Here is a 14,480-nt window from a genome sequence, read left to right on the forward strand (position 1 = left end):
AGATTGAGTAGAGCAAGATCTTAACTCTGGGGGGGGGGAGGGGGGGGTTGCGGTTAGGATAGGAAATACCTAATCGCCTTGCTTGGTTACTATACAGGAATTATTAATGCGTTCTTGTTAATTCCAATTCCATAGGAATATAGGCGTTAGATTAGCTTGAATAGACGAGTTGTACTTCGGGAGAAGGCTACGAGCAATATTAACCCTGTCAACCAATAAACCAGATAAATTAACTAGACGATTTAAGTGGAAAACTCAACGGGATTGTTAGCTAACCCACAGTTCTAGAATATTCACTCACATTGAATTTGTCTCTATAATTCGCCAACTTGTTTTCTTTAATCTCTTATTTTGTTAGTCTAGATTAAATTTTAGTTAAATATTCATACTTTAGGATTCGCTTGAATAGATTAATTGTTTGGGTTTAATTTAGTTGATAGTTAATCACAAGTCCCTGTGGGTATGATATCTGAACTTACAATCTTATATTACTTGTCGACCACGTACACTTGCGTGTGCGTTTGGGAGCAACAAGTACATATGAAGATTGCAATGTTCATATACCAACTTGCCACTTCCGCTAGGTACTTCGATCAAACACTTTGCCCTACAGAATGCAACAACTGTTTTTAATGTTTCGCTCTCATGCACGGAGCTCTCTTCTTTCTCTCGACCTAAAGAAGGGAATTCTCATGTTGTTTAGTGCCTCGCACTTTAGCTAAAAGTAGAATCCTTCCCTCAACTGGATTCCACGTTGTTTCCTCACAAGGCCCCATCGCCCACCTCTTTGTCTTGACTGCTTTGGCTCAGCCCAACGTTGTTAATTTCACCATTTTTATAGTTACAATTATTGACTCCCACAGCATGGATAGCTTTATTTGAAAAAACTCAGGAGTTGCTTTTTTCGGCCTGGTCCCTCACTGCTTGTCGGGTGATGAGGAAGAATGATGTTAAACCTAATTGTCATCTCTTATGATCCCTTCGATTACATGCACTCATATCCTCTCTTCTCAATATTTATCAACAACAAGAACAAAATTAAACTCGTATTCCTACGGTGGGTTCTGGGGAAGGTAGTGTGTATGTACACCTTATCCCTACCTTGTAAAAGTAAAGAGACTGTATTCGATAGACCGTCGGGTCAAGAAAAGATGAAAAAGAAGCATGTATACTGGTAAAATCGGGGATAGAGCATACCCCGATTTCCCGGTGAAGAAACGGAAGGAGGGCATGGACGCACGAGACTGAAATTGAGACCGGAAACCTTTCGTATCGGGACACACGAAAGAAGAACGATGTGTTCATCACCGGGTACGATAAAGCAACGCTCCCCGGATCCAGAACGAATTCTAAAACCTCGGGAAACACGGTAAACAGTTACACATGACGGATAAAGGGCCGTGATATTCGTACCTGACCGATTACGGATCAGTAATTAATGGGAAAGGAAGATTTTTGCCTTTTTTAGACTTGTACTAGGGATGAAATTCTCCTACTATATAAAGATGAGGTTTTTTCTTTTGATTGACACATTGTAACACGAAATCCAAGGCAATACAAATTCATTTTCTGCTTTCTAGCTATTGCAAAAGTTCTTACATAGTTGTTTGTTCTTCATCCGATTTGGGTTCGAACCAAGGGCCCGATCGATGGCGAAACTACTGTTCAACCTAGGTTCAGGCTGGGCCGTAACATTACATACTACTAGAAATCCGGAAAAAAGAGACCAACAATTTGCAACCAAAATTGGTCTGTCAAGAAAAGCGACCAAAGTTGGTCGCTAAATTGGAGAAAATTATTAAATAATTATTGAAGATGCCTGAGGGTTATGCGTCGAATCTTGGAAAAAAAGTTGATATGGAGGTAGGGAAGTTGAGCCATTTGAAAAGTCATGACTGTCGTGTTTTCATGGAGACCTTAGTGCCTATTACATTTTGTGGTTTGCCTGAAAGAATCTGGAAACCCATCACAGAGATTAGTTTATTTTTCAAAGACTTGTGTTCTTCCACATTAAGGGAAGAAAACCTACTCCGGATGGATCAGAACATTCGCGTAACTTCTACTAAGATGGAAAAGATATTTCCATGTGGTTTTTTTGATGGGACGGAACACCTTCCAATCCACCTTGTACACGAGGCACGACTTGGAAGGTATGTTCAATGCAGATGGATATATCCCTTTGAGAGGTAATATTATAAGTTTGATGTAATTTTCTATTTTATTTGAATGTTCTTGGCTAACCTGAAATTATGTAGGACAATTGGCAAATGCAAATAATTTGTTAAGCAGAGGAATAGGATTGAAGGATCTATATGCGAAGCTTATCTTGCAAAGGAAACTGCTCATTTTTGTTCTTATTATTTTGAGAGTAATGTGTCATGTGCTAGGAATAGGCCCAATAGGCACATGGTCGAATGTGTGAATGATCCATTATATCCGCCTATGTCCATATTCAATCAACCAGGCCTATGTTCTAAGGCAGTTAGAAAGAGAAGTTTGAGTGATATGGAGTACAAGTCAGCTACACTTCATGTGTTGCTAAATTGTCCCGAAGTTGTACCATTTCTCAAGTAAGTATTGATTTAGTAGTTATCAAAATATAAAATTTATTATGACTACATCTCAATGCAACTACTAAAAATATTTGATGTGTCACAGTCACTTCGTGAGTCAATTTGGCCATGATGCTGTATATACGAGATTTGGTACGTGGTTCAAACAATTTATAAGTTTATCCTTATAATATTCTAACACTATGTAGGTAAACAATGTTTGGAAGTTATGCTAACTTATGAATTTTTTTAACAATATGTAGATAAATGATCCAAATAATGGTGTAGATCAATTTTTGAAAGATATATCTTGGGGACCTGGGCTTCAGGTCACAACAATGTCTAAGCACGTTGTGAATGGTTATAAGTTTCATACAGAGGATTGCTCTAAAAATAAAAATAGCAACAACAGCGGGGTGTGGGTTCAAGGTGGTGATGAAAACCAAGTTGGAGATATTGATTATTATGGTGTGCTCAAAGAAATAATAGAACTAGAATATACAGATTGGCTATTTAAGAAATTGATACTCTTTAGATGCAAGTGGCTTGACCCAAATCCAACAAGAGGTACAAGAGTACACAATCAATACAACATAATTGAGGTTAATCATACGAGGGAGTATGATCGCTATGATCCTTTCATAATTGCACATAATGTTAGGCAAGTGTATTATGCTCCTTATCCATGCGGCGGAATAAGTCCGATTGGTGGGTTGTAATAAAAACTAAGCCTGTAGATAGGGTGGAAGTCGAGAATGTGTTAGATGTTGCATATCAAGACGATATCTCCAGTGTTCACCAAATAGTGGACGAACTTTTAGAAAATAATTTGGAACATCCTGAACACATATTGGAAGAAGTTGATATAAATAAAGTAAGAATTATAGAAAATGAGGAAGAAGAATCAACTGATGAAGCTCAAACTAGTGAGGAAGAAGAATTCTCGGACGAGGAACAATACGTCGATGAGCTTTAAAAAGTTGGTTTCTTTAATAACTCTCGTTTTATAGCTAGTTTCTTATATGTTTCAATCTAAATATGTATTATATTATGCAGATGACAGGCAAGGGTCGAGGTAACAATGACTCTACTGGTTCTCGGGGTCGAGAAAAGGCTAGGAAGGCAAAGAGGAGGGTAGAAGATAATACTGCATCTTTTATATACTTTGAACTAGACAAATAGAACTGGTTTTGAACTAGGTGTAATAAGCGTTAACTTAGTTTAATTTGTTACTTCTATTGAACTTTAATTTGTTGGTTTTAATGTGTTTTTTAAATTGTGTTGTTGTTGTTGTTGTTGTGGTGGTGGTGGTGGTGTTATTGTTGGGTTGTTGTGGAGATTTTGGTATTGAAATTGTAGTTTATGAATTGAATTATATTGTTATTTAGGAATTTGGTATACTGGCAGGTGGTGTAGCTGCCAAAACAGGCAGTTTCTGCCAAAATTATACCCAGAAAAGTAACCAACTTTGGTCGTTTTTCTATTTAAAAAAAATATTTTCTGGGCGATAGCGACCAAGGTTGGTCGCTAATTAACCCAAATTTCCTAAAAAGCGACCAACTTTGGTCGCTTATCTATTTAAAAAAAAATTCTGGAAATTAGCGACCAATTTTGGTCGCTTATGTTTAAAAAAAAATTAAATTCTTGAAATTAGCGACCAATTTTGGTCGCCTATGTTTAAAAAAAATTAAAAAAAAAAGCGACCAACTTTGGTTACTATTTTTTAAATTTAAAATATAATATTTGGTTTACAGACCAAAGTTGGTCGCTATATTTTGAATAATAATAAATAAAAAAATAACGTAATTTAAATATAGAGACCAACGTTGGTCGCTAAATTTATATTATTAAAATATTAAAGCGACTAAAGTTAGTCGGTATATTGTTTACCGGGATATTTGGTCCTTTTACCTTAGAGACCAAAGTTGGTCGCTAATTAGCGACCAACTTTGGTCTCTAAGGTAAAGGGACCAGCAAAATAGCGACCAAGCCAGTTTGGATGCTTTTTGGTCGCTTTGTGACTTGTAAGCGACCAACTTTGGTCGCTTTTTGTGATCGCTTTTTTCCGGATTTCTAGTAGTGACAACTGGTTTGATCATTCATTTTGTCTTTAACTCATTTACCTAATGTTCTTGATTATTTGTGTTGAATCAATCCACATATCCTTAAAACCGCGTACAAATTTAAATATTATCCATTTTAAAAGTAAACAAAACAATAACAGTAAACAGTAACAATAGTAAAATAATAGGATAATCGAAGTGAAAGAAATAACAGGAAGTAAAAACAAACTATGAATAAAGAAATATAAGAATAACAATAGTAAAATATGCTCAACTGCCACTAACGCTTGTTCCTCAGTGCTTGTCGGGTGATTTAGGAAGTATGATGTTACACCTAATTGCCATCTCTTATATCCTTCGACTACACTCATATCCTCTTTTCAATGTCTAGCAATATTATATGAAAAAAGAAGAAAAAGGAGAGGCAACAGGATTTCATAAACAACATCTTAACCACCCTAAACATTGCATATTCTTGTCCATATCTGGTTATACATAATAGTCCAAACACATTTGCTAATTAATCAGAGGCAACAGGATTTCATAAAACCACTATGAGTAGGGTTGGCACGATATATACAGTACAGCAAACATCCATATATGTATACATAAACTTGAGTGTGACTAATTAATAATGTGCTTTAAGCATTTGGCTGTCACCGTTAGTACACTTTATTATTAACTTAATTAAGCAAATATCATATTCTACTGTTCCAATAGTAGAAAAGAAAAAACGGGTACCTTCCCCACTTTTTTTTATTTATTCCAAAAAGAATGACATAATTTATATTTGAGCAGAATTTAACTTTATTTTTTTTTATTTTTCCTTAGTGATATGATTTTATAGCCACAAAGAGATTACTAAAACATATTTAGATCACAATCAAGTTTTGCATAAAAGAAATGGAGTACTTTAGTACTAAAATTTTAGTTTTTAATTTTGACAAGATGATCGATAAAAACTGTACTTAACAACTAAGTGACTAACCCCTTTAGCGAAGGCAAATAAAATGTTCCATCAACGGTTCAAACTAAACCAAGCTTCTCACACTTAATCTATAATCAACAGAGAAGATCTGTCGCAGGAAAAATAGTTGTAGATTGACATGCATGCAGCCTTCTCAATGAAGCCTAGGCACATGATAAAAACTTTGTGATCACTCGCAGTTGCAGTAATCAGATACTAACGTACACTTTCGGAAGCCAATTCAGAAGGCAACATAGATATATTTCACCAATCAGTACTGTAATTAACCTGAAGAGCAGCCTTGGAGCAAAACTCAAGTCAACACTATTTGCCACGGGTTCGAGTCATGAAAACAACCACTAACGCTTGCATTAGGGTAGGCTGTCTACATCACACCCCTGAGGCTGTGACTCTTCCCCGAACCCTGCATGGACGCAAAATATTTTGTACACCGGGCTGTCCAATACTGTAACAAACCTCATGCATTTCTTCGCCACTTTTCCTAGGGTGGTTAGTAGATGTGTCTTATGATTCAATGTAGTCAAGCCCATTTAATAAGAATGCAAGTAAAGTTAGATCATACTCAATTACTCATGCATTCTGTTCTGGAAATTATCAGATGCCAGGCCAACATGACAGACATATGTATTAGGAATCTATATGCAATGATAAAGTGCAAACTTTGTGCCCATATCACACTGTAGCATCGTCAACTTGTAGGTCTACTTCATCTCAACTTGTCTAATCAATGCAATACTGACAAGAAAATAGCCAACCTTTATCTTGTAATCTTCTCAATGTACTTCTTTCCCTGCTAGTGATGCTGGCTTTAATTTCTATTCAGGAGAAAATAATGACAAAACATTGCTTTGTTCTTCCACCTAAAATTTTCCTTTATCTAGTACTGCATGTCTTCCTCCAACTACCAAGTAAATATCTTTCTTCTAACACAGTTTCTCCAAAAACTCTCCAACGAACACCCCGGTTTCATCTGCACTTCTCCAGATAGTTCAATATGAAGGTGAGTCCAAAATTAAAGTCGCATATATATATATATATATATCTGGATATGCTCAATCAAATCAAACTTCCTAACTTCATCTATGTTGCAGTTACTAGGTTGGATGCACCGTAAAGCAAAGCAAAACAGCAATGAGTCCGCGAAGAATATCATACTAGGTACGTAATTATTTCACACTGCATATATCTGCTTTCAGTTCCTTCCATTTGGAATGAACTCTTTTACACTATCCTTTTCCTTTCAATTGTTACATTTTTATCTTATTTTTCTCACTATTATGATCATCATTATTTTCAGGAAACTCTGCTACTTCCTTCTCAGCTGGCACATTATTTGAAGAGCAAGAATACTATGGAAAAGCAAACTACAGCTTCACAATCTCAAAGCAACCTGCTTGCAAGGAAGTTAAAAGCACCGAAACAGAAATGGCTTTGGAAGAAGAACTTTTCCATGGCTTTCTTTCAATTGGTACTCTTGGTTCTCAAACAATAAAAAGTGACCCTCCAACTCCTACATTTCCTATGCATCTTGAGCATGTAATTCATGGTGAAGTACTAGACATAAAAGAGAATGAATTGAAGTTTATAAATGATGAGCTAGAGAAGTTTCTAGAAGCTGAAGTTGCTCATGAATCATCAGAGAGAAGCAGCCATGCAAGCATTATTACACTCAGTAGCGAAAAACAAATGGAGGAGGCTGAATTACAAGAAACCTATGGTAATTCTCTCGAATGTCCACTCCAGAAATATCTATTCGGCTATTCAGTTGAACTTTCAGAGACAGAAGTAGAGGGAAAAAAACCAAAAGGAGAGCTCTTTATTAAGAGGAACAACATAGCGGGAGAGCATCATATAGGAAAAGATGGAAAAGAGAAGAAACAAACCAAGGGAAGACATGCAATTCATTTTATGAAGAAAATGCTGAAGAATCTCCACTCCAAGTCAATGAGCTCGACAGATCCTTCTTCTGGAGATGTCAATGAATCTGTCTCAAGTAAGAGGAAACTCCCTCAGGTTGGTACCATCTCGACCTATCAATGATTAACTCTTAAATATTTACTACTTCATTTGAAAGGCTTGCTCATATTATTTATAATCAAAGGTGACTAGCTAGATACCAGCCTCCCCCTAAGGAGAAGGCTGCCTGAAATGGCAGGACAAACATGCAGTCACTGATTAAGACAGTGCAGACAATAGATTCTTGTCCATGAAAATGACTTCTCCTTTGAAGGCCTAATATGTACCAAGCCACTTTAGGCATTGGAAAAGGCTCCCCACATAGAAATTCTTGAAAACGTGATTCTATTTCAAAACATCAGCACGAAAAATGTCAAAAATAACCTGTCTGCTGGATACCTAACTGTCACACATTTTAGTTGACTTCCCATGTGCTTAAGAACATGATATTTTGGAGGTACTCTAAACAATGAGTTGAAATCATCAGCATATATCACCAAATACCTAAGCTATTCATCTATCATGTACAGGTCCTAAAAATGTTAAAAAGGAAAGTTCATCCAGCTGAGGGATTAACAGATAAGAACAAGCCACTAAAGGATGAGATCAGAAACATTTCCTGCGAGGCTGATAAACTGGGAGCAAATAAACTGAACAAAATGTTCACTAACGCTTCCATTCCCACTAAGATATTACATGCTTCGGAAGTTTATCCAAGTGATATTGGATATGATGTGTCAGCAGTAAACAGGGAGCATTGGATTAAAACAGATGCTGACTGTAAGTATTAAGTAAACAGCTTATGCTAAAATTCATGACTTCTGTTTTCAAGTAAACACACAAATAGACTATTATCTGACTCTTTTTTCCTCACTGTGTAATGTAGATTTGGTGCTGGAGCTCTAGATTTGAAAATTTAGATAAAGAATGTAATGCTGATCCTCTGCATTTTTACTCCAGGAGCACAATATGTGTGCAGTATTGAGCTGTCAATTGTCAACAAAATAAATGAATCCCTCCTTCGCTCTACGTGTGTTGCTAAGTTGTATGAGAAATGGGTTGTTATCATCAAGTTTGATCTATCGTTGATGTGCTAAGAATTGTTGAGAAAGTATTCTCATGCTCTGATGTATTCATTATCACGGAACATTTCCAATGATACGTGAAGATCCCCATTGATTATCCGTGTTAAAGAAGTTAAAACTTTGATTATTATGATTAAAGCCGTAGTGCAGTAGATATATCATTCTACCACCAGTAAATATGAATACTTTTATATAGTTAGATCAAGTCCGGAAGGCATATCCCTTGAACTTTCACAAGAAGGCCATCATGGACTTTGTCAAGTCACTTGAACCACCAAAATGAAAAATATATAGTTTACTTAACCACTAAAAAGATACAGTTTCCTATTTACCATAGGAGGTACATTTCTAAGGCTAACTTTGTAACTTCCGCACAGAATGAGCATCAGTAAAGCTGAATAACGATGAGAGCACGCTCAAGAGGCTTCATAGTTGTACTCACACAGTCACATCTCATTCATCACTTGAGAAAATTGATCAAGGATTATATAATAAGTCCTGACTACTGCCCCTTTTTTTGTTCTCCAATATTAATCCACCAGAAACTACTATCCTAGCACCATATATGTAGCTGTACGAGGAAGAACCAAACTTGACACAATAAAAATACAAGGTACATGGACTGTCCATTTTCACAAGCAGACATTAAGTATTGAATATAAATCATGAAGCATGAATCTTGACATAATCAGCTTGATACTGTTCTCAATAAAATCTCACCTTATCAAAAAAAAAAAAAAAAAAAGTCACGAAGCATGAAGATGGATCATTAGGAACACATAGCAGAAAATTTTTGAAGGCGCCCAACAGAATACCATCAGTTTCAACAATGAATTTAGTCTTTCCAAATTCCCTGTTTAGAAACTTAAAGATAGAGTTGATCGCAGTTCTGTATCATCTATGAGAAGGAATATGGGCCACCACTAGCTTTTTGTAACTTTAGGCACATGAGTGAAAATGTAAGCAAAGATATTAATGATTACAATTCTTCTATTATTACTATACAATTATTCTAACAACAGTGACATTCACATGCATGCAATCATGTGATTCACTAGCCGACTATTTGGGAACTGCTTTATTCAATATGATCTGCAGAAACAATGTCATTCACATGCAGCAAAGCAGTGTGTAATTTAAATGTGTTACCTGAAGCTTCGTCCGTTTGTGTGTATCTTTATGCTTATAATTGGTTGCTATTCTATACCAGCACAGCAGTTTTCTCTGGTCTAGGCAGTCTTGTACAAATCAGTATCCCTGTTGCATTACGAGTGACATAAAAAACAATTTCTACATGTAGAATATGACTACTACTTTCCTTAAAGTTTAGCTTTCTTTGCTGTTCTGTTTGCTCTTCAAATAGTTTCACTCTGTGGTTCCTGGGTAGGTGAAAATTGCTCTGCATTTTGATGGTCCACAACAACATGCAACAATCATACCACGTGTTACCTTTCCTGGCCTTGTCCAATCGAAAAGAGAATCATATTTTTGTTACTGTAGAACAAAAAACATTTTCAGATCTCGTCATTATCATGAATGAATGAATGTAAATCTCATTCCTTTTAGTCCTTCCTGATAGTCAGTTAGTCATAAAGACAGCAATGCATTGCCCAACCTCACAATGATGAACCAACAGGGATGATAATATTCAAGTGTGCACCATTTCCTGTTAACGCCTTACTAGCTTCAGTCTCTACTTTGGCAACTCAGCGCAGCAGATGTAATTCCAATTCAGTCCGAATATAATAACATGCACTTGGTTGACCTAGCTTGGCATCCAGAGTACGATAATCTTTAGAACAAGGTAATGAGTCCCCCAGTGCCACCAATATGATAGCCAGAGAGCATTTTGCTCGATATCTGCAGCTATCAGAGGTTGAAAAATAGGCTTCCCGGACAGAGTCATTCTAGAGTAACTAACAAGCATACTAAGCTTGTCATAGTGAATAAACAGGCCATCTATCTATTCCAACAAGGCGATCGAATAAAGGAGGTCAAACATGACAAGGCCACTAACTAGTTTCAATGGGTATGCAGTAGACTTGAAATTGCTATTGTAAGTGCTATTTTAAGTAAATCACCGTGCAAGAGTTGAGTTCATTGTGCTTATGCATTTAATGTAACTGGTCCAAAAGTTTTAATCATTAAGGAGTTGTGCTGAGCTCTAATGACAAATTAGATATGACCACCTACAAACTCCACAATTTTTGCAATTGCATTTGCTTTTCTTTTGTGAAGGATAAATTCCAGATCTTAACATGTCAATTTACTCCACATTTGTCGTCCGCAACTTCAATTCATAAAAGCCCATTATTCCTGAATAAAAGAGTAAAGCAGGGTTCGCTATCCTTCAAATATTCATCTCCCTGACACGGTTTTGCATCAGTTATATCTCCGGGCAATAGTAAAATGAAGAATTTCCTTCATGAATTCAATACAGAACGTGAATTAAATGATCATTTCTCACCATAAGTGCATTTAACGACCATATCCAGCCTGTTTATTCAAATTTCATGAGCTTACACCAAGGATCTATTTTTTTTATAAGGTGAGGTTTTATTGAAAACAGTATCAAGCTGATACTTTGACACTACAAAGATAAGGCTGGACTTGATTACATCAAAATCTAAGCAGTCTAGCAAGTCCAGCAAGTTATGTTAAACGATGACTTCCAACGAATAGCAGTAAAATTAGGTGAACATATTGATATTCATAGGGACACATGTACCAAGCAGTTGAGTAGCTAAGAAAATAGAATAGAAATCCACTATCAGAAATCAAACTGTGAAGAATTTTATACAGAATAGAAGGTGAAGCACAGGTGAGAAACTGCAAATTATGAAACTATCAAGATTCCTGAGGCATGTCTCATTCTTGTCCTGCTAGTGAATGTCTTCTAGGTATCTCCTTTGGTTCTGCCCTCTCTATTTCATTATAAAGATTCCTGAGATACTCTAATGCTTATCCTCCTTAGGAATGTCTTTGTGAGGTATCTCCTTTGCTTTTGCCTTCTCCAATTCCCTATAGAAATATCAATGGAATTTCATAACATCATGACTACGATATATACACTACAGCTACAGGATTTCAAAATCAAAAAGCTAACGGAAGAAGCTACAATGAGAAACCAATTTAAAATCTAACGTGGATAGATGTCCTTGTTCAGAGAAAACTGAGGAACGAGAAGGGAAAGGAAACAAAGCTAACTATCTTTTTTTTTTTGATAAAGCCAAAGCTAAAGATCCTAAACCTACAATTGAATGATAAACTTCAAATATTATTCATCATAAATTACATATTAAAGAATTGACTATAAAAGCATGAGCCTCAGCTGAAACTATAATGCCAAACTGCCAATCTTTGCAGCACAGGAGCAGATTCCCCAAAACATCCTCGGGAAAAATGAAAAAAGAGAAGAAATCTCGATAACAAAAACTATAAGGGGCTGCCCAAAAGAAAAACCACCTGAAGTTTACTTGACTTGACTTGCCTAGAACTCTAATTTTTATCACTCTTTAGACTTTACCAAGCGAGAAACAAAATAAACTTCAGAAGCAAACTGTTGCTGTTGAAATCACCAAGAACATTCAATACCACTGGCATCTAGATAACCTATTAAAATGCCCAAAAGCTATAATTTTGCCCAGGAACAAAAGAAAAAAATGCACTTTTTTCTTTGTTGGAAAGAACGATACAGATTAAGAGACACAACATGTAGGAGTAGTGTGTTAGATACATCGAATAAGCGGTGGTTATAGACTTTTGCCATTATTTACGTGCTTCATTGACACAACTTCAATCCGTCCATTACATGGATACTTTATTTGTACATCTCCAAAAACACCAATTTGCAAAGTAGTTTCGTAATAACTGTTTTCAAGCTACCAGTATATTGCGTAGTACGATGGTGCCAATGGGACAGCAAGGGAGGGATAATGATGCAGGAGGCAGAGGCGGAGCTAGCCTATTAGGTGCGGGTTCGGCCGAACCCAATCACTTTTGCTTAAACACTGTATTTGTACTTACAAATCCATCAAATATGTAAAAATATTTAATTGCGGACCAAGTAACTAAGACGAGCTATGGGTTCCGTGGCTCTGTCTCTGGAGGAGTTACTGAATCAGCTCAATGTAGCTAAGTTGAGCCCAATTCCAGCTCAGTCTAGCTACAGTGGCATTTGCAAGAGAAGGATCAAGGAGTAATAAAAGATAGAGCAGCTGGAGAAGAAGCTAGAAAATGCCACGTCAGCTTGTTAGTTAAAGCAGTTAGTTAGCGGTTGATTCAATTTGGAAGGAAATTTGTTTACTGGGAATCAAAGTTAGTTACGGGAATGTGAACTGAGTCTTTGCAATTCCATTGTATAAAGATCTCGTTTTTATCAATCAATGAGAATTATAGCACAGCACTTTCGATAAGCAAAAATTATTAAAAAGGACAGGGAAGTGTAAGGGCATACTTGGCGGCGGAGGAAGACTCTTCCTCGAGCCAATGGCGAATTTGACGGACGTTACGCTTGAAGATGGATGCAGACTGTTTGACATCGCTCCTCAGCAATAATATAGCCGCGCTCACTCCGACCACCGTTAGTATAAAGTTCGTTAACGCCATTTAAGGATAGGGTATTTCAGTCTCAGAGCTCTTAATCTAGGGAATATGATGATAATGATGCTAATATCAATCTATAGGGTTTTTGGCTGTAGAGAACCGAAGGAAGGGTTACTTGGAGAAGACGAAATTTGTCAAAATTGGAATATTAAGAGGATTTTGGTAGCTGGTACTTGGTAGTTCGAATTAGGACCAGGCCCACTCGAAAAGGTAACCAAAGAGAGATTGGGTTGATGCAAGGTGAAGTGCACCAATAGCCACTTTTAAGCCTGCAATTTAAAATATAGTGAAATAGCATGGGCTAGCCAATTTTTAAACTGGTAATTAAAAAATAGCCAGTATTTGCACTGTCATTGAAAAATAGCTACTATTTTGCTGTAACACGGAAGTTCCAGCATAATATACTGGAGATTGGTGCACCTGTGTATGAACTTCCAGCATATTATGCTACAACTCCAGCACACGAAAAGTTCCAGCATAATATACTGGAAATTGGAGCACATGTGTATGAACTTCCAACATATTATGCTGGAACTCCAGTATATTTTGCTGGAGGTTCACATATAAAAAATTCGAACTCTAGTATATTATGTTGGAATATTTTTCGAATTTTGAACAGTGTTTTCGTTCAGATTTATCTTTACATGAAAAGTGACTAAATTTTGATTACTTTTGAAAATGTGGCTATTTTTCAATTACCACTTGTAAATCTGGCTATTTTTGAATTTCGGTCTAAAATATATCCACAAATTACAATGTATTTAACCCAAACTTTGGGGGGCGCCGTCCTAAAGTTTAAACCTCAAGGTTCAAACTTTAGGTGCCCTAAAGTTCAAAAATTATGTCGAAATTCGAATCTTATGTTCTGAATTTTAAATTAAGTTAAGAAATCCAGACACTTAGGGTGTGTTTGGCATGACGGAAAATATTTTTCGGAAAATGTTTTCCTATTTTTCATTGTTTGGTTGCACAAAATAGTATGGAAAATGTTTTCCTAGATATCACATTTTCCTGAAATTGGAGGAAAATGAAAAAGTTAGGAAACCATTTTCTAAAAACTCAACTTATCCTCACATCTAACCTCAACCCCTGTCCCCTCCTCTCCCTACCACACCTCTCCCACCCCCTCTCTCCAAAAAGACTTTTTTTTTTAAAAAAAAATTAGTTTTTTTCCGTCACCACCCTACTATCCTCCCCCCCCCACCCATCCCCCACCAACAAAAAAAAAATT

At 36.4% G+C, this 14,480-nt stretch overlaps 2 protein-coding genes across 2 annotated transcripts; one reads left to right on the forward strand and one right to left on the reverse strand.

The window, feature by feature from the left end:
- LOC109228295 (protein LAZY 1-like) lies at positions 6,300 to 8,764 on the forward strand. The gene is made up of 5 exons (XM_019393448.1): positions 6,300 to 6,603; positions 6,695 to 6,761; positions 6,901 to 7,616; positions 8,090 to 8,339; positions 8,446 to 8,764. The coding sequence occupies exons 1-5, from the start codon at positions 6,598 to 6,600 to the stop codon at positions 8,463 to 8,465; spliced, it is 1,059 nt and encodes a 352-aa protein (XP_019248993.1). The 5' UTR covers positions 6,300 to 6,597; the 3' UTR covers positions 8,466 to 8,764.
- On the reverse strand, positions 11,380 to 13,412 carry LOC109227117. Its single transcript, XM_019392145.1, has 2 exons — positions 13,101 to 13,412; positions 11,380 to 11,665 (listed from the first exon to the last, which is right to left on the reverse strand). Exons 1-2 carry the CDS (start codon positions 13,250 to 13,252, stop codon positions 11,599 to 11,601), a joined length of 219 nt encoding a protein of 72 aa, XP_019247690.1. The 5' UTR covers positions 13,253 to 13,412; the 3' UTR covers positions 11,380 to 11,598.

Source organism: Nicotiana attenuata, chromosome 6 (assembly GCF_001879085.1).
Source record: "Nicotiana attenuata strain UT chromosome 6, NIATTr2, whole genome shotgun sequence".
In the NCBI taxonomy this organism is placed as follows: domain Eukaryota; kingdom Viridiplantae; phylum Streptophyta; class Magnoliopsida; order Solanales; family Solanaceae; genus Nicotiana; species Nicotiana attenuata.